Source organism: Eschrichtius robustus, chromosome 12 (genome assembly GCF_028021215.1).
Source record: "Eschrichtius robustus isolate mEscRob2 chromosome 12, mEscRob2.pri, whole genome shotgun sequence".
In the NCBI taxonomy this organism is placed as follows: domain Eukaryota; kingdom Metazoa; phylum Chordata; class Mammalia; order Artiodactyla; family Eschrichtiidae; genus Eschrichtius; species Eschrichtius robustus.
The window spans coordinates 84806750-84831007 of record NC_090835.1 but is presented as its reverse complement, the minus strand read 5'-3'; the positions used below and the strand labels follow the sequence as shown (position 1 = coordinate 84831007).

Here is a 24258-nt window from a genome sequence, read left to right as displayed (position 1 = left end):
CCCAGGGATTGCAGGGGAGCTTTGTGCTTTGAGGTTGGAGGAGACACTGAAATTAACCAGAGGCTGTATCCAGGACCTCAGAATACTGTCCACCTTAAGTATCTTGTTCAAAATGGTTCACCCAGGGTGGTAAACCTAGGGGTATTTCATCTGGAAAAGAGGTTTCCAAGGGAAGAAGGTGGCCAGGTAACAAACTGATGGGTGGGAAAGGGACTCATTCTGTTCTGTGAGGTCCAAGGATTGGAAATAGAATGGAAGTTATTGGGAACCAATTTCCTCAGGTTCAAACTAAGAATATTCTAACAGCTGTCCAGAAAGGCAAAGTATGGCTCTGGGAAGACCTGAGTCCTTGGCACCTGCTCCTTGGTCCCTGGCAGGCCCTGTGTTGTTGAATTGCAAAGAGGGTGTGAGGAGAGAGACTTGACACGGTGAGGAGGGTGTGCAGGGTTTGCTGCATAAGACATGGGGAGCAGGCCATTCCTCACTCCCCACGGAAAGAGCAAGAGCTAAGCAAGGAAAACTGGAAGTACTGATGGTGAGACCATGCAGGCTGGACCTGGAAATCTGTAGAATTGCTGAGTAGGTGAAAATCAGGAGCTAGAAAGTACTTTGTAAACAACAAAGCCCATGAGTTGTGAGCAATAGGAGGCAACCTTGGTCTCCTGGGCTGGTTGTATGCAGGAAGGCCTAGGCAGGCACCAGGGAGGCTGCACAGTGGTGATAGTACTAGGCATGCCAGGGAAGGGTGAGGATTGGGGACCCACTGCACAAGGATAGCTCGTGCTATTGCCTGAGGTGACAGCAGAGATGGGGAGGGTTAAACTGGCTGTCTGGAGTTGGGGTTTCTCAAAGCCCAGCCCTTTGGAGCTTCGACTCTCCCCACTCCCAACCCTGGCTTCCTGGACACCTGGGAAGTCACAAAATTAGCCAGCCAGTAGAAAAAATACTTTTATTAATTATTAGGAATAATCCATTCATTTAATGCAGGGAGTGTGTTGGGGAAGGTTAGGTACTGCTGGATGGATGAGGGGAAACGTGCAAGAGGAACAGTGAGAAGGGGGATGGTTCCCCCACTTGTCACAAACTATAAACAGCAAAATAAACAGAGAATAACAAGTAATAGGGTCCTTCCTCGTGTCTCCTCCCATCCATTCTTCCAGAATGAGTCCCAGTGTGGTCCCTAGAGGTGCCAGGGCATCTGGAAGTTCTGGGTCGGGAGTGGGGTACAGTGTGTGGCTTCGAAATTGTGCAGATGCTTCTGAGCCTGAGGGGAGAGGGCGGGACAGGTTGGGTGCAGAACACAGACACCCTCCGAACCCACTACCCACTCTACAAAAGCTGCTACTTCCAGTGCTTACAGGGTACCCCTGTCCCCAAGCCCCACATGTGCCCCCTGGCCATTCAGGCACCCTCTTCCTGCTTCCCACCCCTTAGCTCACCAGAAACAAAGCCAGCTGCCGCCTTCCTTCTGGACTCATGTCCTCCCCTGCAGAGAGGAGGTGCTCAAACACGGGCCACGCATCTGGATATTCACCCCCTTCCTGGGCTCTTCCCAACCCCTTCTCCTGCCCCAGGACTCCTTACCCACGCTCCAGGGGAATTCAGGCCCATGTTCTGCCTGGTAGGAGTGGAGGACGGACAGGCACCAGTCCTCCTCCACCTCCCATCGGCTGTAAATCGAGGCTGGTCATGGAGAGAGAGGAGTGCCCATCAGCAACCTGGTTTTGCCAGGCCCCCAACCAAAGCCCTCACCAGATCCCCTTTCACCTTCCTCCAGCTGTGAGGAGGCCTCCAGCCACTGCCTCACCACTTGAAGACCCTCCTCTGCCATCACACGGGGATACCTATGGAGGGAGTGCCGGGACAAGAGGTCAGGACCCAGTTCTCTTCACTCCTCATCCCCGAACCTTCTCCCCCCTCTCCCCGCGCTGGTGTCAGTACACACACATATGTGCGTATGTGCGTACACACACCCTGGCTCTCACCGATGCTGCAGGAGCTTCAGCAGGAGGTCATTGCCTCGGTTAGACATGATGTCCTCAGGAACCCTGGGGGTGAGAAGAATGTACACTGGAGGGGCTGGAGGTTGGGGAGGAAGGTTCTGGATACCTGGTTTTCTGGTGGGCAGAGGGAGGAGGGGCAACTCCCTGGCTGTCTCTGGGATCCAGAAGTTCCCAGGCACTCACGTGGTAGTGATGATCTCATCCTTGGTTCTGCGGATCAGCAGCACAGGGCCCTGGTACCTTCAGAGGACAGCATAGTGGGGAGGGAGAGCTCAGAGGGGGAGATAGGTGACAACTGGCCACCCCACCCCTGCACTGGCTGCATTCTTACCCCTGCTACAGCAGGGCCCCCTGGGCTAGCCCTTCACCCAGGGGTGAGAGTCAGAATACTTAAGAATGGGCATTGCTCAAAGTCAGGCCTTGCTGGGAGGTCCCTGCTGTGCCAGGCATGAACCGACTGGTTGCCAGGTCATGAGAAGGTCCAGGGTCCCAGGGAAGCTGGGAGGGGTTGGGCCTGCTGTGGTGGTGGCAGGGTCACTCAGGAAATGTGGGGCAGTGGCTTGTACTTGTACTTTGGTACTAATTTCAGCATTTGAACACCCAGCAGCATCTCTACGGGGGGTGAGGTGGGGGAAGGATGTTATACGCTAGACATTGGCCTGCCCTCACCTGCACAGTTGCTCTGCGTTGTTTAGATTGAGATGCTGCCTCACAGTCCTGGTCACCAGGCCCCCTAGAGTGAGAGAAATGTGAAAGGACAGCAGAGACAAAGCCCCTGCTCAACACCAAGGTCCCCACTGTTCATGGAGATAGAAAACTGAGGTCCCCAGACAGGGGAGTCCTCCTGCTTCTCAACAACGGGGTGACCTACTCCCCACCCACAGAAAGGGGAACCATCTCCAGTTAGAACATCTCCCAGTTCCAGCCCACCTCTTTCCTGAAGGGCAAGCCTGGGAGCTGCACTCACTCCAGCTGTCTGGCATGACCTTCAAGGCCAAGGGCACCAGGTCATCAAAGGAGGCATCCAGGATCACGGCACTAATGTCTGGGTAGGACATGGCTGCCCACGTAGCTGGTACCAGGACAGGGAAAAAGGGTGAGGACCAAGGGCAGGCCCACCACCCCTACCCTTGTCCCACTGATCCTATAGGCTGACCCCATCCTGCATACTAAGTGAGCCCCAGGTCTCTCCTTAACCCCTCACTTCACTCAGCCAGGGCTCTGCCCGGAGAGGACGGAGAGAGAACAACGAAGTGCACTGAAGACAATATCGGAGGAGACATTTACTCCCTGATGTCCCCACCCCAGGACCCCGGTCTACTTCTTTTAATAATCGGGCACAAGGGTGGAAGGAAATGTGAAGTGTACACAAAAAGGAGAGCTTCTTCCAGACCCACTCAGAGATCCCACCTCTCCTCCTTGAAGCCTCCACCCCACTCCTGGGCCACCAGTGCATTTCCCCACCTCTCCTGGGGGGACACAGAGATGGCTTGAATGTGCCTACAGTAGGGGGGGTAGGAGGGAGGCTGGTACCAGTGAAACCGCCGATGGACCAGGCATAGATGATGATGTCCTGGGGCTGGAAGCCCAGGCGGTGGATGGCAAACTGGACCACCACATCCATGGCATTGGCCTCGTTCTGTGGGAACGGCACCCCCTGCAGGAAGAAAGGCAAAAGCAGGAATGGGTCAGCACAAAAGGCCACTTGCCCATCACCCCCCAACCTCCCAGCATGGACCCTTCCTGCAGCTACACTGCAACAGACAGCAAAGACGGAACTGCAGCTCTGAACAGACAATTCAGAGTGCTTCTCTAATGGAAGAATAAACGCCTGTCAGTGGCATTAAAAAAAAAAAAGAAAAAGAAAAAAAGAATAGGGCAGTGGGAGTGGCTGTTCTCTCTAGAAACCAGTCGTTTACAGCAAGATCCACCGCCTCCCCTCCTGCCAAGCCCCCAGTGTGACAGGAGGAGGCTTGCAGCTCCCTGCCCTTGGCGCCCAGGTCACAGGTGAGTGGGAGGCCCTACAGAAACATATAGCCCCTTTCCCTAACGCCAGTGGCTGACCAGAGGGAGACAGACCATAACTCAGAAAAAGAAGGGATTTCAGAGAAGGTCTCACCGTGCTTCCAGCAAAGCCGGGATGATTCCAGCCCAGGACTGAATATCCAGCTGTAACACAGGGGGAAGAAGGGCTGGGACCTCATGGACCACGGCCTCCACCACTCTCTGCCCCCAGCTCTGGGGGAAGGAGCAGAAGGACACTGGAGTTCTAAACACCCAACTCAGAGGCAAAGAACTCCAAGCCTTCCCAGAATGGGAAGATGACAAAAAGGTTCTGAGGCAGCAGAAGGGAGAGAGATGTGATTGTTGGGTCCGGGGAACAGAACAAAGAGCATAATAAGGTTAGGGACGCAGCCCTAGGGGAAGGATGCAAGGCTAGCAAAGCAATGGGGAGGAGACTTTTCCCCAAAGGCGGGGGTCTCAAACCTCACCCAGAGAAAGTGGTTAGGCCCTGGGAGGTCATAGCCATGTGGGAAGGTGGGGACATTCCATTCCAAGGGGCAGAGATAAGAGGGCTGAGCCATGGGCCTACCTTCCAGAGGTGTGGAGACGCAGCCCACTTCATAGAAGCCCGCGTTCCCCTCACAGCAGATCACCTATAGGGGAAGCAGGAAGGAGCCAAGTTGGGACCAAAAATCCCACCAGCGGCAGGGAGGGCAGCCTGTGGGAGCTTTGTAGGAAAGAGGAAAGGGCGCGTTTCCTGTTCTCTCCAAGGAGAGAGAAGTCCGTAAAGTGAGAGGCAAAGTGGATGCAAATGCTTAGCAAACTGGGCCCTCAGAGGAAGAGGAATGATCCAACTTGAAATGCTCAACCCCCCAGCACAGTGTCCATTCTTCCTTGGAAGACTACCAGGTGGCCATCCCTCAGGAATGGGATTATGGATTTTTTTTTCCTTTCTAGTTTTGGGGTCCATTTTTTCTGTGACTGTTTCTTTCGTGTGGTATGCCAATCACTTTCCCTCTCCCTCTCGGGCTCCAGAATTATGGTCAGATAAACGCTATTGGTGCCCCAAGCCAAAGCTCAGGGATGGTGGGGCTTGGGTAGACCCTCAGAGCATCTGGGCAGAGCTGGGACTAGAACCCAGCACCCAGCGCTGCTGGCTTAGTGCTCTTTCCAGGGCTGCTTCATGGGCACAGGAGATTTTACAGCCAGGCTGCCTGGGCTCAAATCCCAGCTCTCCCACTCACTAACTGTGTGATCTGGAAAAGCTATTCTGTGCCTCTGTTTCATCATCTGTAAAATGGGCTAATATAAATGGTACCTATCTTACAGGGCTGTTGTGAGGCTCAAACATATGCCCTGCCTGTGGTAAGTGCTAAGTGGTAACTATTACGATGATGACTTTTTGGTCCTTGCGTGTCAACTCCTTCATCTATTTCCCTATCACAGGGATTTCCTACATCAAGAGGTCTTTAGGGTGGAGCTGGGAGATGGGATTATCCCCACTGTGCTTCCTTAGGGCTGCTGTAGAACTGAGATCTCTAGAACCTCCACTGCCCTCCCCACACTCTACCTTTGGGCTCCCTGTGCCCTCTCACCAGCTTCTGTCCCTGGGGCTCAGCTCTCCCTCGCCGGTCCACAAACATGGTGTCAATCTCATTGCCGTCGCAGGCCTGCAGCTTTGCCCGGCGCCCGTTACACTGAGTGGGGGAGATGCAATGGCCAAGTTGGAGGGACAGGAGGCCACATTCCTGGGTGGGGGAAGAAGGGCTGTGTGGGGGGGGTGGTCATGGGCAGGGGAGCCTTACGTCTTCCACCAGCCGGGCCTGCCCCTGCAGCAGCACAGGCATGAGGGCCTTCTGGAGCAGGTACACAGAGCCCGGATACAGCATCCGGCGCCCCAGGGTGTGTGCCACCAGATAGCTGTGGGGAACATGGGGTTAGTGAACCTCCAACACAGTGGAGCCCAGGGACCATCCCAACCCAAGCACTCAGAGACTCTGGGGCCTGCTTCACCTTTGACCTTCACAGCTTCGTTTGCCTCTTTCAGGACTTAACGAAACAATATATGCACCAATTTTTCAAACTTTTGTTTGTTTGTTTTTTGGCTGCGCCACGTGGCTTGCGGGATCTTAGTTCCCTGACCAGGGATTGAACCCATGCCCTCGGCAGTGGAAGTGTGCAGTCCTAACCACTGGACCTCCAGGGAAGTCCCTCCCTTTGCAAACTTTTTTTACTGCAACCTTTTTAAAATACTTTATATTGTGGCCTAGTACACATATATGCACATATTAACATTGAAAGTTTTATGAGATAATACTTTCTGTATACTGATATGACAAGTAAAACAAGGTAATTAACAATTATGATTCTGTTAATGTATTTATTAAAGTCCCCAAATAAATAATACTGTTCATTGCGATATGCCCGGTATCTGCCATGTAGTAGGTGCCAAGAGCCTCACACAGAGTACTCTGGGGCTTAATAAATATTTCTTGCACAAATATACTAATCTAGACACATAAGATGCGGTAGGGGGCTTCCCTGGTGGTGCAGTGGTTAAGAATCCACCTGTCAATGCAGGGGACACGGGTTCGAGCCCTGGTCTGGGAAGATCCCACATGCTGTGGAGCAACTAAGCCCATGCGCCATAACTACTGAGCCTGCGCTCTAGAGCTCACGTGCCACAACTACTGAAGCCCATGTGCCTAGAGCCCGTGCTCTGCAACAAGAGAAGCCGCCACAATGAGCAGCCCGTGCACCACAACAAAGAGTAGCCCCCGCTCTCCGCAACTAGAGAAAGCCCACACGCAGCAACGAAGACCCAACGCAGCCAAAAATCAATAAATCAATAAATAAATCGAAAAAAGAGATGTGATAGGTGCTATTCCTGAAAAAGATGGTTAACCACTTCCAGTTAATCCCGAAGTAGGATTTGTCCCCAGAACATTGCACAACCCTGTCCAGCATCCCCCCTCAAAACCTCAAACTTGGCTCGCCCCTCTGATCAATCAGCACACAGTCAACAACTGACCACTAAGTCCATCCACTTCCTTGGTGTCCTCCAACCTGCCTCCTAGCCCCCAGCAACAGAAAATTCCCACACTGGCCGCACCGCTGTGGTCACTGTTGTTGCTTCAGACATCATCAGTACCCACATCCACGATTTACTTAGGTTTTACCTCATGCTCTCAGGCACCCAGGCAAGGTGGAAGCCCTTCAGAATATGTTAAATCTCACCAACCCTATGAGGCAGGTTGCTCATGGACGCAGAAGTTGGAGCTGCCTCAAAGTGGAAAAACCAAGGAGCAGCGGGGCCAGGATAGGGCTGCAGCTGACACCAGACCCTGCTGCAGCTAAGGCTGTGTGTCCCCTCCCCACCCATAACCTCACCCTTCCCTCTCAGCCTCACTGAAAGAGCTGTTGTGTCAGACAGAACTGTGTTAATATCCCAGCTCTTCAGGCACCACCTGTGAGATTATGGATCTCTCTGAACCTCTTTTTTTCACACACAGATGTGGATAAAAACTAAATACTTTGCTACAAATAATACAATGTACATGGCACTAAGCCCAATAAATGCCAGTCATCTTACAATGGAGACCCTGTCCTGGAGCCTGCACCCTATGTTCCCTCCACCCCAGCTGGCCTCTCTTCCCTGCTGCTTCCCACCTGGTGATCTGACAAGGCAGCTTCTTGACTCGGTTGAGGAAGGTGTCTGCAGTCCCCCGGTGCAGGGGCTCTGGGCGGAGCAGGGCCACACCCCAGCGGGAAGGCCCCCCCCGGGACTCCTTCCTGAGGAATGGAAAGATGCAGGGGAGGATGGGGTCAGGAGCAGCAAGCTGGACGTCTGAGGTCCGTAGGATGGTGGGGTGTAGGAATGAGGAGATGGCGCTGGATGGCAGGCACTAGACCCCAAGAAGGGGTGGAGGTGGGGGACAGAGCAGGGATGGAGCGAAAGAACTGGGGCCTCACCGGCTGCTGGGTTCTTCCCAGTGGAAATCGACTGGCCAGCTCCTGAAGTCAAAGTTGTAGTTGGCGAGCTGCCTCTGTGGTGGGCAGAGAGAGATGGGGGAGGGGATGAAAAGGGGAGTTGTGGGGATGCCCACCTACCCACCCTCAACACTCCCACCATCCAGGGGACCGGCCCCCACCCATCATGGGGAGACAAGCAGAGGTCAACACCCTCCGGTTCGCAGATGGAAAGTTCTGCTGGGGCCAGAAAAGTCAGGCTAGAGAGTATGGCCTCTCAGGTATCAACTCTGGCCTGTTTGCCCTCATCCAGAAGAGGAACCTACCACTCTTCGCTTTTCTAAAATCTAAGACTGACTCACCCCCAGGAGGGGTGGCTGGAGGTGCTGGAGCTTCTGAGGGAGGAGGTGGGGAGCCTGTTGGCTGGTCACGCTCCCTTCCCCACCTGGGTCCTTTACATGATTCTATCTTGAAGGATCAAAATGTCTGGTGAGAGGGAAGGAGGGAAGTCACACCCACGGTAGCCCCTTTGCACCTGGGCCACCACTTGAATCAAGGCCTCTCTGACTGTTCCATCCTCACGGGCACCTCCCTTCCCTCGACTCCTGCAGCCATGGGCTACTGATGCCACCCAGACCATCTGTGCCTCCGGTTACCCCACCGAGTCAGTCCACATGCTTTTTGAGGGCAGTGGAGAGCTGTGTCTTCCACTCTGCTGATTTCTTCCCCCGCCCCCAGAGCTCCCAGCGCTTTGAGAATAGGTTTTTATTTTCTGTCACAGACAATTTTTTTTTGACATTTACAAAAATAACTGGACTAAGAGAGAGCAATAGAAAAATTCTACAAAAATGTAAATGGCAAAACAAAACAAAATGAAGGGAAGCAAATTTTAGGCAAGCTCTGTTCGGACCTGGACCCAAACACAGGCTTAGTCACTTCCTTGCTCTGTGACTATGCTTGGGTCTTGTAACCTCTTTTTGCCTCTGTTTCCTCAGACATATAAATAAGGGTACTAATGCCACCTCATGCCATTGCTGTGAGGATTAGAAAGGGTGCATGCAAAATGCGTCAGACAGCGGCATGGTGGAATGTCTTTACACAGCTCCATAAGTGGTGGTGTGGAGCAACCAGCAATACGATGATGCTGGTCAGAGCTGTTTGATCCCAGAAACCCCTGTGTAACAGGAAAGAGCTTTATAAGGCCCCAAAGCCCCTTCTCAAAGATAATCACACTCTAGTACTGGCTGGGCTGGCACAACTCCAAGGACACTCTGCCCTAGCCTTTCTCCCTCCTGGCACCACACTGTGCTCTTGGGCACAAGGGTGGACATACCTGCCTGTCTTGTCCCATCCCTGAACAAAACTAGCACAGTGTTCAATGCACACAGCAAAAATAAACAAACATTTACAGAATGAGCTGTTGTGATAGAGAGGAAACCTCCTTCTAAGAAACACTGTGGAATGTTTCCACATCCAGGCAATTCTTGCAGATGGAGGGTGGAGGATTATTCTAGTGGAATATTCCACCAGAAGTGGTAGGGAGGAAAAATTCCTCAGGCGGACAGTTCCCTTGTGGAGGGGAGAAGGGATCCAGCAATGTGCAAGCAAACGCCCAGTGTGGCGGGTGGCAAAACACATCTCCCTGCTCAGGCAGAAGCTGGGCCGGTGCTCTGGGGAGGCAGTTGAGGGTCTCACCTTGTTTTCTGCGGACCGGTTCCTGTGTGTTGCCTCCAAGATGGTGATGAACTGCCGGTACTGGGGGTTGGTCCAGCGGCCGATGCCTGGTGGAGAGAGGATAGGAAACTGTGTTAGGAAAACTGGGAAGCAAGACAAGTAAGTTTCAGGAAGAGAATCCGAGATGGGCAAGAAGTGAGAGGAAAAGGAACAGAGGGCCCCGGATCTGGGGAAATAGGAGACCTGAGCCAACGCCCCTCCTCCATATCCAGTGGCCGGCAAGGGCATTCTTCCCCTCCCTAACTTCTCCAGTTTGTTTCTTCCTAGACTATAGACCTTCCACCCTCCAGAATGTTCATTCTTCCCAGTCTTAAAACACTGTCACGTGCCCTCAGGCTTCACTCTTGCTAACACTGGGTTTCTCTGCTTTTCCCTCCTCCCTTCTCCAATGCTACCTTTCCATCTCTTTTCTGCATATTCTAACTCCTTGCATCTGGCTTCACAGCTCTTGCTCTTGCCCCATAATTACTTCCTCACTCACTGCATCCGAGTCCCCTTCCTGTCCTCATTCTCTCTCTCTCTCTCTCTTTTTTTTTTAGTAAATTTATTTGTTTATTTTTTGCTGAGTTGGGTCTTCGTTGCTGCGTGCGGGCTTTCTCTAGCTGCGGCGAGCGGGGGCTACTCTTCGTTGAGGTATGCAGGCTTCTCATTGAGGTGGCTTCTCTTGTTGCGGAGCACGGGCTCTAGGCGGGCAGGCTTCAGTAGTTGTGGCAAGCGGGCTCAGTAGCTGTGGCACAGGGGCTTAGTTGCTCTGCGGCATGTGGGATCTTCCCGGACCAGGGATCGAACCTGTGTCCCCTGCCTTGGCAGGCGGATTCTTAACCACTGTGCCACCAGGGAAGTCCCCCCATTCTCTTTTAACTGTGCCGCCCAGCACTCTTCCCGTCCGTCAAGATTCCTTTCTCCTGTTTCCTGGGTCCATCTTTGCCTCCTTCCAATTCCTGGGCTGCTCCTCCCCTGCCTCCCTTCTCCTTCTCTCTCTGAATTGAAAGTCATTCTCAACACTGAGCTCTTTTCTCTCTTTGCTTGGCCCCTCAGCGATCGCATCTGCTCTCCCTTCACTGCTGAGGAATCTCAAGCCCTGACTTCTCTGCTACCACTAACCCGACAGGTGTCATGTGCCAGGCACTGTTCCGACATGGGAGAGACAGCAGGAGACGAGACACATAGGTCCCGGCCCTCAAAGAGCTGGCATTTTGGTTGGGGATGGGGTGGGGCTGGAGAAAGACAATAAATGAGTAAACAAGAAAATTTCAGAGGGATAAGGGCTATAAAGAAAATAAAACCAGAATGAACTAGAATGCTATGTATCATCAAGGGTAGAGCCCCCAAACAATACTGAGAATGAAACAAGCTGCACAGTGATTTGGATGTCATTTGTGCTAAAAATGTACAATGCACCCCCCAAAATGCTATATTTTGTCTAGACTTATCATATTGCACAGATTCTAAGATTCATATTTTTTTTCACATTTGAAAATTCTGAAATCGGTACGCATTTAACAACTCATAGCAGCTTAGATGTGATGGAATGAGGTCTATATTTTGTAAAAGTATAAAAATATGGACTAGGGAAAAAAAACACACCAGACGACAATGGTTACTTCTGGGGAAAGAGAAACATGGGGCTGAGGAAGATTCCAGTGGGAACGCCAACTCTGTAATGCTTTAGTATTTTATTGACAAAAGGTATTTGAAGCAGTAGCACAAAACATAAGCATTTTAGTTCTTTCTGATATTTTGTTTTACGGACTTTTCTGTACTTAATTTCTCCCCCAAATTAAAAATAAATAAAATTTAAAATTAAGACAAAACTGAGGAGTGGGAGCGACTTGCAGATAGGGTGGTCAGGGAGGGCCTCTCTGAGCAGGGAGCCCAGCCCCATGGTGATCAGGAGGCAGAACGGGCAGAAGGTCCTCACCCCGAACTGGACCCAACGGCAGCCGTCCAGCTCCTGACCCCACCACTCCCTTCTTAGGCATCCCCCTCACCTGGTTTTCTTCAAGTGCCCCCGCCAGAGGGCACTGATTTGGTTTGTCTCTTCATTTTTTAAATTGTGAGATAATAACATATGTACATAAAACATACATTCAGTTTAAAGAATACAAACATTCATGTGCCGATCACCCAGGTCAAGAAAGAGAACAAAGCCACCTCCCACCAGGAGTCCTCCCCAGCCTGTTCCCTCCCCCTCCCAGGTTATCTCTCTCCTGACTTTCAAGATAACCAAGACTGTTTTTCTTTAGTGTTTTGCCACTTATATATGCATCCCTTTTGAACTTTATGTAAATGGAAACATACTGCATAAATTATTTGGTGTTCAGCTTCTTTCATTCAACATTATATCTGTGGGGGACTTCCCTGGTGGCGCACTGGTTAAGAATCCGCCTGCCAATGCGGGGGACACAGGTTCAAGCCCTGGTCCGGGAAGATCCCACATGCCGTGGAGCAACTAAGCCCATGCACCGCAGCTACTGAGCCTGCATGCCGCTGCAACTACTGAAGCCCACTCGCCTAGAGCCCGTGCTCTGCAACAAGAGAAGCCACCGCAATGAAAAGCCTGCGCACCGCAATGAAGAGTAGCCCCCGCTCTCTGCAACTAGAGAAAGCCCGCGCGCAGCAACAAAGACCCAACGCAGCCCAAAAAACCCCAAAAACGTTATATCTGTGAGATTCATCTGTGTAGCTGAGTGTAACTCTGGCTTGTTCATCTGCCTTGCTCTCTGGTGTTCTGTTGTAGGACTATAACCTCTAACGTATTTATCCATCCTGCTATTAGGGGCCATGGAGTCCACTTAAGGATTAATACAAACATACACATGGATATATGTGGAACTGTTGTAGGGTATATGCATCTTTTTTAGATAATAGCAAACCTTTCTGCTAATTATCTGTTCATATTTACAACTCAACCCCTTTAAGGAAAAGATCATGTCTCGGCCATTAATTACTTCCCTTCAGGGCTCAGCACCAAACTGTATTTGCAAAGGTACTTAATGAATATTTACTCAGTGATGGATAGATCCAAACCAGTCTCCCTCTCCACCTACCTCGGAGGCAGGCCACTCCTGCCAGCAGTAGAAGCAGTGTCCCAGCATAGTGAGAAAATGGCACCACTTTGGACAAACTCAAGTAACCTGGTGGGGGAGAGGGATTATATGAGAAGCTTTCCCCACTGCCCCTCAGCTCGTCTTTGCAGTTCAGCCCCAACATCCCCCCCACACCCTCTTTTGGGGACAGCCACACCCTCAGAGGAAGAAGATGCCTGATGGAAGAGGGAAGCCAAGCCATCCTCATCACAGGTCCCCTTTCCTCATCAGGGGACTGGCTCAGCTGCCAATGACCTGCCCGTTTCCTGTCCCACCACCTTTGAAACCACACTGACCTTTCCTGTATAAGTAGAAGAAGGCGAAGGGAGAGGAGTAGTAAGAGATGGACCAGAAGACTGAAGCCTGTAGCAGAGAGACAGGGACAAGCAATCAATACACACACACACACACACACACGGGTCTGCCATTTCCAGGCCTTGGCTCTGAGCAAAGTGGATAACCTGAGGGATATCATATCAAGTACCTATTCTGTGCATGACACCATGCACACAGTAGGTGCTCAATTATTTGTTGAAGGCAGTGTGTCAGAGCATAACGGAGGCTTGGAAAACTAGGTACAGCTTCTAGTTTCTTCCTCTAATCATCTCTGGACATAATTTCATCACATTTAAAGGCCAGTCTCTCTTTCTACTCAAGTTAATCGAGCCTTTTCAATCAGCCCTGCTCAGGACAGCCCCTGGCCTGGTCCCCAAGAGATGCACAAATGTCACCATGGGAACCTTGCCAGAGAGAACAGCTGTCTCTGCAGCCAAAGAGGCTACTTGCCAGGGAGGACAGGTCACTGGGGACTGCAGGACTCCGCACCTGCGGATGGTCCCAAGAGTAAACGCAGCTTCCTCATGGCTCAGGCTGCCCCAGAGAAAGCAGTGCACATGCCAAAGGAGAGTACCAAGTATGTGCGCTTGAGAGCTATCTGTGTGTGTGTGTGTGTGTGTGTGTGTGTTGATGTCTGCTGCAGAGCCCAGAGCATCCCCCACCCCCAGGGGCACTGCCTTCTCCTAGTCTGGGGAGGAGAAAGTTCAGGAGGGCAGCTGGGTCTGAAAAGATGCAGCAGTCCCAGATGCCAGGGCAGACATACCAGTGCCAGGATGCTGTCGGCATGTTTCTCGAGGGCACGGGGCTGATAGTACGTATCCTGCCAAAACAGATGGCCGAATTAAGGACGCTGCTCATTGACAAGTCCTCCACCTTCCCTTTTAGAAGCCCTGATGTGTGACCTCTGGTTCTAGCCCCCAGAGTCATCTCTCCTAGGACATCTCTGGCTCTGTAGGAAGCCCCTTTTCCCCACCCTGACTCAGAAGCTGATTTCCTACTCCAGACCCTGAGAACAAACACAGGGCACTGGACTTGGAAGCAAAAGTGAAAGCAGCATTGGACGACTTTTGCTCTTTTTCACAACCCAGTTTCAAATGGGTTGTGTGCGTATGGGGACAGGGGTAGAGAAGGAAAGACATCATGACAACTTTAAGAGGGAAAGAAGAGCATCGGAAATAAGAGTAGGCTGATTAAGGAAGAGAATGTGGCTGGCGGTGGGCAGTTTGTAGAGGACAATGAACATAATCTGAGACTACCGATAAAAAGGAAGAGAACATTTAGGGACACAGCCTACCACCACCCAGGTTTTCATAAACGCAATGATCCTGGGGTCTCCAAGGTAGGCTGCGGGTGGGGTGGGGGAGAGCGGACATATGACATGTTGAAGAAGTCATTTTGAAATTCAAGGCCAGGGAAGATAAACGGAACCGGGTGAGGCACTGAGTAAGAGGAAATCGCGAGTTTGATGGCAGAATCATCCAGCTCCTGAATCCGCGCAGGGTCTCTTCCAGGACTTAAGAGTCAATTGGGACCGGCATGAAGCACGACGGGCAGGGTTGAGGGGTCGCGAGAGGAAAAAAGCAAGGAGTGGCAGTCGGAATGAGAAAGCACTGGACAACAGCGATACAGCAGGCGGCCAGTCCACAGGCGTGACTTTCACCCAGGAAGCACAAAGAGCGCAGACTTTGCGGAAAACTAGCTTGACAAGCAGGCTCCAATAATGGGCGCTTCTGGGGAGCAAAGGCCGCAAAGGGGTTTGGGCCATACTATGTTTTTAACCAGGGGAGAACTCGACTCACCCAGGAGCTGGAAGGGGGGTTAGTGACTGAAGTTGGAGTCCCAGGGACGCTGGACGGGGCCCTTTCAGAGTCCCTTTCCCGGTAGATCTTGTAGAGCCGGGGGCCTAGGACGCAGCTCAGCAGCTTCGCCATGGCCCCGGCCCGGGACGCTGCTCTTTCAGCAGCAGGTCCCCCTGCTGGCCCCGCCCTCCCCCGGCCCCTAAGGTGTTGCGTGCCCTTGACGTCAGCACGTACCGGCTCCGCCTCGCGCGCGGTTGAGATATTTTCAGCGCCCTTTCAGCACGGATTCTTGCAGTTGGAGCTACGGGAACAGCAATGGTCAGAAATTAGTTGGAGGCGTTTGGACCGCGGAGAGTTAGAATATTATCAGACATAGTTAAGTCACTTCTTTCTACCCCTTAATATTGGCAGACTCTCGAGCGACAGTGTGAAAGAGGGGTTAAGATAAGGAGCGTTTGACAAGAGCAACAAAAAAGGTATCTAGGAATACGTCTAATGAAAGAAATGCAAGATTTTACGAAGGAAATTACAAAAATTACTGAAAGAGGTAAACAAAGGCTTGAGTAAATGGAGAGCTACGCCATGGTCATGGATAGGAAGACTCAATATTGTTAAGATGTGTGAAATACTGGTTTAAAAAAAAAAAGGATGAATTATCGCACTTAAGCGTGAACAATTTTCAAAACCATAATGTTGAGTGGAGAAAAGAAAGCCACAGAAGATTACATACAACATGACACCATAGTACAAAATTCAAAAACACTTAAAATTTAATGATCAAGTATGTGAAAGATAAAGAGCAAATTTATAATACACAGCATAGAGGATCTTTGGCTGAAAGGGTAATATTCTGTTTCTCGATAGATATAGAGGTTTGTTTTATTTTTCTTAGTACCTTACACCTACATAATATATAAACCCTTTAGCTTTTCATTGCAGTAAACACATATAGAGAAAAATGCACCAATTGAATATGTCCATGTAGTCATCACCAGATCAGGAATCTGATTACATCATTACATCATTACCGCATCTAGAAGACCCTCTCCAGATCACTACCAGTTGCTACCACCCCACCAAGGGTAACCATTACTTTTTCTTTCTGTTTAGATCTGAATTTATTTTTAAATTTATTTTATTCATATATAGTTGATTTACAATGTTGTGTTAATTTCTGCTTTAAGCAAAGTGATACATTCTTTTTCATATTCTTTTCCATTATGGTTTATCACAGGATATTGAATGTAGTTCCCTGTGCTACACAGTAGGACCTTGTTGTTTATCCATTCTATATATAATAGTTTGCACCTGCTAATCCCAAACTCCCAATCCATCCCTCTCCCACCCCACCCCACCCCACCCCACCCCCCAACCACAAGTCTGTTCTCTATGTCTGTCAGTAGGTTTCGTATATAAATTCATTTGTGTCCTATAAGTGATATCATATGGTATTTGTCTTTCTCTTTATTTTTGGCTGCGTTGGGTCTTCGTTGCTACACGGGGGCTTTCTCTAGTTGCGGTGAGCGGGGGCTACTCTCGTTGTGGTGCGCGGGCTTCTCGTTGCGGTGGCTTCTCTTGTTGTGGAGCACGGGATCTAGGTGCATGGGCTTCAGTAGTTGTGGCTCACAGGCTCTAGAGCACAGGCTCAATAGTTGTGGCACACGGGCTTAGTTGTTCTGTGGCATGTGGGATCATCCCCGACCAGGGCTCGAACCCATGTCCCCTGCACTGGCAGGCAGATTCTTAACCACTGCGCCACCAGGGAAGACCTCTTTTTTGTTTGTTTGTTTGTTTTGGCTGCGCTGGGTCTTCATTGTGGCATGCGGGATCTTCAGTTGCAGCATGAGGACTCTTAGTTGCGGCATGCAGACTCTTAGTTGAAGCATGCAAACTCTTAGTTGTGGCATGCATGTGGGATCTAGTTTCCCGACCAGGGATCAAACCCAGGCCCCCTGCACCGGGAGTGCAGAGTTTTAACCACTGGACCACCAGGGAAGTCCCTGTCTTTCTCTTTCTGACTTACTTCACTTAATATGATAACCTCTAGATCCATCCATGGGTAACCACTCTTTTAATCTCTAACCTCGTAGATTACTTTTGTCTGTTTTTGCACTTTATGTAAATGAATCATACAGTATGTGCCCTTTGTTTCTGGCTTCTTTACTCTCATTATGTTTGTGGGAGTCAACCTTGTTGCATGTCATTGTGGTTTGTTCATTCTAATTGCTATCGAGTGTTCCGTTGTGTGAATATACCACAGTTTCTTTAGCCAATATACAGTTGTACATTAGATATAGTCTTTGGTATGCATGAAATAGTTCATCAAAAACAATTTTAAAAAATAGCCTTTAAAGATAAATAACACATTGGGACTTCCCTGGTGGCGCAGTGGTTAAGAATCTGCGTGCCAAAAAAAAAAAAAAAAAAAGAATCTGCGTGCCAGTGCAGGGGACACAGGTTCGATCCCTCGTCTGGGAAGATCCCACATGCCGCGGAGCAACTAAGCCCGTGCACCGCAACTACTGAAGCCCGCGCACCTAGATCCCGTGCTCCGCAAGAAGAGAAGCCACTGTAATGAGAAGCCTGCACACTGCAACGAAGAGTAGCCCCCGCTCGCCGCAACTAGAGAAAGCCCGCGCTCAGCAACGAAGACCCAAAGCAGCCAAAAATAAAAATTAATTAATTAATTTAAAAAATAAAGAAATGCTTTACCAGGAGTCTATTTTTTAAATAAATAAATAAATAACACATTAAAAACTATTAGAGCAATATGAAGAGCTGCCTTAAGAGAGTCCTTCCTGAGGCAAAGGGATGAATCAGTGAATTCTCCAGGCCCCTGCTATCCTTCTCCTTGAGTAATAACTTAATATACTCATCAGGGGCTCAGAAGAAGTCTGTGATGTGCCAGGCAGCCACAGAGAAAGTCATTCTAAGTCATTTAGGGAGTACTGACTGGATGTGCAGTCTTGTGCTGGGTTCCCTGGAAACCAATATGAAGACTCAGCTTCTTCCCTCATGGCTGGTGTCTCTTGGGCTGGAGGAGAGAACACGGAATGTACTTCCAGACTGATGGGAGGTGGACAGCCGTGACCCCTTCTGCACAGGCTTCTTAGCGTGGAGAGTCTTTGTTCTGAGTCCTTCAGCTGATGTGGAGTCTGAAGGGTGAAGAGGTCATCTTTGGAGTGGCCTGAACTTGGTCTTCTCCCTCTTGGCACAGAAAGGTGGCTGTCACTTTTTCCCCATTAGACATGCAGCTGGGCTTTATCTCCCCAGCATTCCCATCCCCTTCAAAGGCCCATGTCACTCCAGACTAGGGAGTATGGGCCTTTATCTGGGCTCTGTTTCCTCCCTGGGGATAGCAGGTCCCAGGCAAGAGAACTTGGTAAGCTCTCCCCATGGCTGTCTTATTCCTCCTCCTTCTGTGCCTACATGGGCTCCCCCAGGCTGCTGCAGGTAAGGAGCAGGAGTTGAGGGGTCCTTCACTTATTCACAGGGTTGGGAGGGACTGCTGCTGTTTCTCCTTAGGGGCCTGGGGAAGGCCTCTGTCTCAAGAAGATAGATTTACCCCAGTTGACCTCCCCCTGCCTCTAATACTGGGAAAGATCCAGAGTCAGCGAGGGTCCAGGTCAGGTACAGTTTCCTTTAGAAAATAAGAACAGACAAGTAAATGCTCATCCAGAAGAGGAGAAACAAAAGGGAGGGGTATGGGCATTTGTCAGCTATTCCAGCCTTTTCCCTCTTGCCCTCAGATTCCCTCACTTGCCAGGAGAGGTGGGGAAAGCCCCACCCTCTTCTCTCCACCTTACTTTTTTGTAGCTGTCACTTGAGAAATGTGCTCACAGTCTGGCCCAGTGCTGGGGGACCCCAGAAGGGGAAGAAGCCAGGGGTAGGAGGTTGATGGGTGGGGTTGTTGACCTGATGGAGGTCTCTGGTCTCACACAGCCCCCTCCCCACAGACAACATCCAGGCCATCTATGTGGCACTGGGGGAGGCAATGGAGCTGCCATGTCCTTCACCACCCACCCTGCATGGAGACGAATTCCTGTCCTGGTTCCGCAGTCCGGCAACAGGCTTGTCCACTGCTTTAGTGGCCCACGTCCAAGTAGCCAGGCCAGCCCCAGACCCTGGGAAGCCCGGAAGGGAATCCAGGCTCAAACTCCTGGGAAACAACTCTCTGTGGCTGGAAGGGTCCAAGGAGGGAGACGCTGGGCGGTACTGGTGCGCCGTGCTGGGTCAGCACCACAGGTACCAGAACTGGAGGGTGTATGATGTCTCCGTGCTCAGAGGTGAGTGGGGGGCATGCAGACCAGGGGCCACTGGGAACCAGGGAAGCCCAGACAAAGAACTGAGGAGTCCCTCTCTCCCTCCAGGATCCCAGTTCTCTGCGAGGGCTGCAGATGGATCTCCCTGCTCTATCCTGCTGTGCTCTGTGGTCCCCGCCAGACGCCTGGACTCTGTGACCTGGCTGGAGGGGAGGGGTCCTGTGAGGGGGCGTGTGCAGTCCTTCTGGGGTGATGGGGCTGCCATGCTCTTGGTGTGTCCTGGGGAAGGGCTTCCTGAGCCCAGGGGACATAGACCAAGAAACATCCGCTGCCTCATGCCTCAGAACAAAGGGATCAGCTTTAGGCTGGCAGGTAAACTGATGGACACTAAGGGAAGGGATGTTGCCTCCGACACATCCCGCACTGCTAGCTAGGGGAGGGGGCGAATCTGTTATTGGCTGTTTTTATCCTCCGCTGCCTGTAGGAGGAGGGCTTTTTCTCACTGACTGAATCTGTAACAGAGAAGGGGGCTGGTTAAGCCAGCTTTCTGATGGAATAGACCATCAGTCAAGAGGGAGAAGAAGAATTCTGGTGGAATATACCTTTGTTTAGAAATAGGATAATCTATGATTTTTGTGGAATATCCCTTAGCAGTGAGGAAGAAGGTAAGAATTATTGCTGGGGTGGTTGTCTTTTGAAGAAAGGATATATGCACTGATGTTATAATGGCCCATTGATGGTGGAGGCAGAAGGAGAAAAAATATATAATTGTTTTACAATAAAAAGTCCATTATACAGAGAAGGAATGCTATTGGATGTAGAACAACCCATTTACAAGGCAGGAGGGAGGAGCAAATGACCATTATTTTGGTAAGCGAAGGCCAACAGGCAGTGACTGGGTTTTATTTCCTTCTACATCCTCACACCTAATCTGGGGTCTGGCATGTGGTGGGCATTCAGCGAATACCTGTGGAGTGGATGAATGAAAGAATGAATAAACAGAAGGCATTTTCTTTTTTTCTTAAAAGGGTGGATTACTGTGAAGGGCTTGAGGGAAAAATCGCAGTTATGGCTGGTGGTGGTCCACCCTGGAGTTAGCCATCCATGTGTAGCCAGGGGGGCGTCACCACTCTCTGTCAATGTTGGTTTATGGGATCAGGGTGAGAGGCCTGGAAACAGGCAAAATGGGGTGGTGGATATTGGGGGCAAGGAAGTCTTCTTTTGGAAGAGCCCACCAGACTATGGGGGAAAGCCTTTCTTTGGGGCGCAAGGGATAGACCCCCCTCCCTGCCTCCCTCCTTATCCTTCTTTTCGTGCCCTTCCTGCAGCCTCCATGGATGCCTCCCCTGCGCTCTGTGCCCCTTCCACAGAGTGGGGTGCACCCTGGATCCTGATGCTGTTGCTCACAGTGGGCCAGGGCTTCACCATCGTGGTCCTCAGCGTCATGCTCTGGAGGCGGAGGGTCCAGGGGACTAAGCACAGAAGTGAGTCCCTCCTTCCCAGAGGGGTGGGCTCATATCTTGCCTCTATACCCTGTCTTCTCTAGGGGAGGAGGGGGGTAAGGAATATAGCTCTGAGTTATCTGGTGACTTCTCTGCCACACCTCATACGGCTCTTTCTCCCCAGATGCCTCGTTTCCTCAGTTCAAACCCGAGATCCAGGTCTATGAGAACATCCATTTGGCCCATCTCAGGTGAGGAACAACTAGGGGGCAGAGGCTTAAATCCCAGAGGAGACTGAGGTTGGGGTGGGGATGGGATGCTTGTTCCTGAGGACGTGGAGAATAGAAGTATCCTTAATGTCTTTCTGCTTTGCAAAACCCACAGACCACCTGCCCCTAAGACCAGGTGATCTCGACGACATCTGCTGGGAAGTGTGACCTGCTGTCTCCCTGGCCATCTGGCACCTGAAAGATTCCCGAAAACCTTGGCAAGGCGGGGAGGGGCTGGGAGTGCTACTTCACAGTCCAGCTGGTCTCCAGCAGCCAAGCTTTCTGTGTGTGTGTGTGTGTGTGTGTGTGTGTGTGTGTGAAGGGGCTGGGGGCTGAAGGAAAGGAGAAGCATTATTCTGTGATGTCACCTATGAAAAGTGTGGTTTCCTGTCTCCCAGAAGCCAGTGGAGGGGTGGCCCTGAGCCTGCAGTACCATGGGGTTGAGGGGAGCTTGGGGTAGCTGGAAGGGGTTGAGGAGGGGTGGGGATGAAGAAAAGAGACAGAGGAATCCAGAGACTTGAGCCGTGGTGGAGAATCAGTTATGGGGGAACCAAAGAACAAATGGGGGAAATTGAAGAAGAGAGAAGGGAAGAGGCTCAAGTCAGGGTAAAGGGAAAGAGATGGAGAGAGAGAGAAAAAAAATAGAAGTACAAAGTGGGAGGATTGAGGGACAGAGAGAATGGAAAGAAGACTCAACTTGCCTCTAAATTAAGCTAGATCCCCACCCCTGTCTCATCCCCACAAAGAAAAGAAATTGAGAGAGAAGCACCTCTAATCAGACCCCAGACTTCCTCAGATGGAAGTGGAGGGAACTGAGTCAGGATGGGGGTACCTGTGCCTGGCCACCACCCCCACGGCCCCCCCTTATCCTAGGCGCTCCACTGTGGCATCCAGAGCAGGGAGCAGCTTACCACCCTGACATCCTGGGGGCCCCTGGGCAGAGGGAGTGTCCACTGTGCTGGGTGGGTGAATTCCCTGGTGGGGTGAGTAATTGGGCCCTGCGTGCTTGGCTGTCAGTGAACCAAGACAAGTCTGGGCTGGTGAAGCGGGAGAGGGAACCGGTGCTCCCAGCTCCTAGTCTCAGGTGGAAATGAGCTGGCCTCCCGGCCACACCCTCACCACTCCACCAGGGGCCCCTTTGTGTGTCTACTCAAGCTTGGGCTTCACTGGAGAAAAGCTTTCTCAGAAGTCTTACCTAAAGCCTTCACGCTGCAGTGGCTTAAGCTAAGCTAATGGCAAGAAGGAGGATGCCAATGACAGATGGAGGATGAAGTGAAAGTTGTGGTTCACGTGCCAGCAGCCCAGCCCAACCCACCAAGCAGCTATAGTTTGCTGTTAGAGCACATGCGTGTGCACACGCACACACACACACACACACACACACGGAGCAGTGTTACTGAACTCCCAGATAGCACTTTTATTATATTTACTCTTCATAGTTCCCCAAGCCCTCCTTCCTGACCTACCAAGTTAATCTCTCCTAGCAGGACCCTCCTCCTCATCACACCTGGTGCCCCTTCGATCCCCTTGCCTGGGACCCACAGCTCCGTCAAACACCTGCCTTGCCAGAGAGCTGGGGCTGAGAGAATGCATCAGCAACAGACATCTAGAAAAGACCAAAGATTTAGAACAGGTGTTCTTTATGAGGCTGGGCTCCGGGTAGGTGCCTCTGGGCAGGTAGGGGCTAGAGCAGTGCCTGTAGGAATCAGGTTTGGGGAGGGGTCCGTGAAGGTGTTGGGCCCAAGGGGTGTGAGGTCTCTGTACAAGATCAGGTTCTTGGGCAGATCGCAGAAGTGTCTGTGCAGGTGTTTCCAGGGCCACGGTGATAGTGGAGGAGTCTTGGGTTGAAGGCTGGTGGAGGAGGTGGGCTCCCCAGGTGAAGCTGGCCACGAGGATGAGCGGGGTGATGAGGAGGAGGCTGGGGGGCCGATGCGGTGGGGTGGCCGCATTGCCCAGGTCCTGCTCACAGCAGTGGTGCTGAGGAGTGTAGGAGCGTGACCAGCAGGTGGCATGGCCCTGCAGAGAGCACTGGGTCCTTGGGAGGCAGGCTTTCCGCTCCTTGACCTCACTGTTCTATGGGACAAAGAGGGGATGCTGAGGCAGGGGCAGGAAGGAGGCAAGGGCCATGAGGCCACAGGAAAGGCAGGACGGATGGCGGTGGGGAAGGCCTAGGGAGTCCTCCCTGAGGTACCAATACTGATGCCACAAACTTCATCATCCTGACACTCGGTAGGAACAGGGTAGCAGGGTTTGGCGAAGTTGCAGGTGTAACAGTGGAGCCATCTCCAGGCAGGGGAAGTGGCGAGACCTGTGGGGTCGGTGGAGATCAGGCACGGAGGAGAGGCAAACAGGACAGGTGAGAGGCTGAGCCCAGATTTGGGAATGAGATGCATAGACAGAGGTGATACACAAAGTGGGGAGAGAGGAGCAGTGAAATGGAGGGAAAAACAGAAGTAGAAAAAGAGACACAGAGAAGGGAGGGGGGATAATACAGGAAAAGAAAAAGATGCAGAGGCACGAGGGATACAGGGAGTGTGAGAGACGCACAGACATGAACAGAAGCCAAGAGAATCAGAGATGAACACAGAGAATGACACAAAAAGCCAGGGCGGGACAAGGAGGGGGTACCAGTGAAGAAGTTAAGCAGATGGTGCTAAGTCAGATGAGAAAATAGGAATTAACATTGACCAAGGGGCCCAGCAAAGAAATAGGAGGTGAGATAAGGGTCAGGGGAGACAGAGGCTTGTCAAAGATGCCACAGGAAAGAGACAGTTATTCTCAAATGCCTTTGAAAGGAAATTTTTCTTGTTCCACCTCATCAGGCTGTCCTGAGACCATTCCCAGTAGCTTTTCTTTCCAAAACCCCTACAACTCCCTCCTTGGCATTTCACAGCACCCTCTCCGCCACCCCCCACCCCCAGACCTCAGGCTCCTCCACAAGCCCCTGCCAGCACCACCACCCCACCCTGCCCCCAGCCCCCAAGGATTCCCCAGCCCACCCTTACCCAGTGCCCCACCGAGGAACAGAATGCAGAGGAAGATGCTGGAGGTGCCCATGGCTGGACCCGGGGCTCAGGAGTCTGGGAGAATGTGATCTGCACACGGAGATCCTAGAGTTGGAGAGATGGAGCATCTGAGCGAGACAGGGAGGGAGCAGTAAACAAACACACCTAGGGAGTGAATCTGAGGGTGGGGCAGAAGCCGGACCAGATTCTGCAGCCTGACATAGCAGGGACCCTGGCCTCACAGTTCTCACATCCTCCCTGCCTCCTACTAGAGCCCGCTCTTGCCTTGAGGGTGTTCTCCATTCCCGCAGCGTTTGCCTGTTACCCTTAGCTGCGTCTGTCGCTC

At 51.5% G+C, this 24258-nt stretch overlaps 3 protein-coding genes across 3 annotated transcripts; 1 reads left to right on the top strand and 2 right to left on the bottom strand.

Moving 5' to 3' along the window:
• Positions 1-935: 935 nt before the first annotated feature.
• ABHD16A (abhydrolase domain containing 16A, phospholipase) lies at positions 936-15121 on the bottom strand. The gene is made up of 20 exons (XM_068558335.1): positions 14935-15121; positions 13899-13955; positions 13096-13162; positions 12761-12847; positions 9672-9757; positions 7980-8053; positions 7677-7799; positions 5813-5927; positions 5603-5704; positions 4597-4660; positions 4123-4172; positions 3537-3660; positions 2971-3075; positions 2673-2736; positions 2187-2243; positions 1986-2048; positions 1768-1844; positions 1585-1683; positions 1440-1486; positions 936-1264 (listed from the first exon to the last, which is right to left on the bottom strand). The coding sequence occupies exons 1-20, from the start codon at positions 15064-15066 to the stop codon at positions 1181-1183; spliced, it is 1677 nt and encodes a 558-aa protein (XP_068414436.1). The 5' UTR covers positions 15067-15121; the 3' UTR covers positions 936-1180.
• Positions 15122-18329: 3208 nt separating this feature from the next.
• Positions 18330-21047, top strand: LY6G6F (lymphocyte antigen 6 family member G6F). Its single transcript, XM_068558352.1, has 6 exons — positions 18330-18387; positions 18891-19220; positions 19305-19568; positions 20525-20680; positions 20823-20889; positions 21023-21047. The coding sequence occupies exons 1-6, from the start codon at positions 18330-18332 to the stop codon at positions 21045-21047; spliced, it is 900 nt and encodes a 299-aa protein (XP_068414453.1).
• A 1628-nt stretch (positions 21048-22675) lies between these two features.
• Positions 22676-23964, bottom strand: LOC137774200 (lymphocyte antigen 6G6e-like). Its single transcript, XM_068559371.1, is given in 4 exon segments — positions 22676-22695; positions 22698-22982; positions 23090-23215; positions 23913-23964. Coding segments are annotated over 4 exon segments (483 nt in total).
• Positions 23965-24258: the final 294 nt, after the last annotated feature.

Coding starts and splice junctions, on each gene's coding strand:
- ABHD16A (XM_068558335.1), bottom strand. CDS start 15,066: ATGGCGAAGCTGCTGAGCTGCGTCCTAGGCCCCCGGCTCTACAAGATC. Junction 13,163..13,898: donor CCGACAGCATCCTGGCACTG/GTATGTCTGCCC, acceptor TCTCTGCTACAG/GCTTCAGTCTTCTGGTCCAT. Junction 5,705..5,812: donor AGGCCCGGCTGGTGGAAGAC/GTAAGGCTCCCC, acceptor TCCCCCACTCAG/TGTAACGGGCGCCGGGCAAA.
- LY6G6F (XM_068558352.1), top strand. CDS start 18,330: ATGGCTGTCTTATTCCTCCTCCTTCTGTGCCTACATGGGCTCCCCCAG. Junction 20,681..20,822: donor CCAGGGGACTAAGCACAGAA/GTGAGTCCCTCC, acceptor CTTTCTCCCCAG/ATGCCTCGTTTCCTCAGTTC. Junction 20,890..21,022: donor ATCCATTTGGCCCATCTCAG/GTGAGGAACAAC, acceptor CAAAACCCACAG/ACCACCTGCCCCTAAGACCA.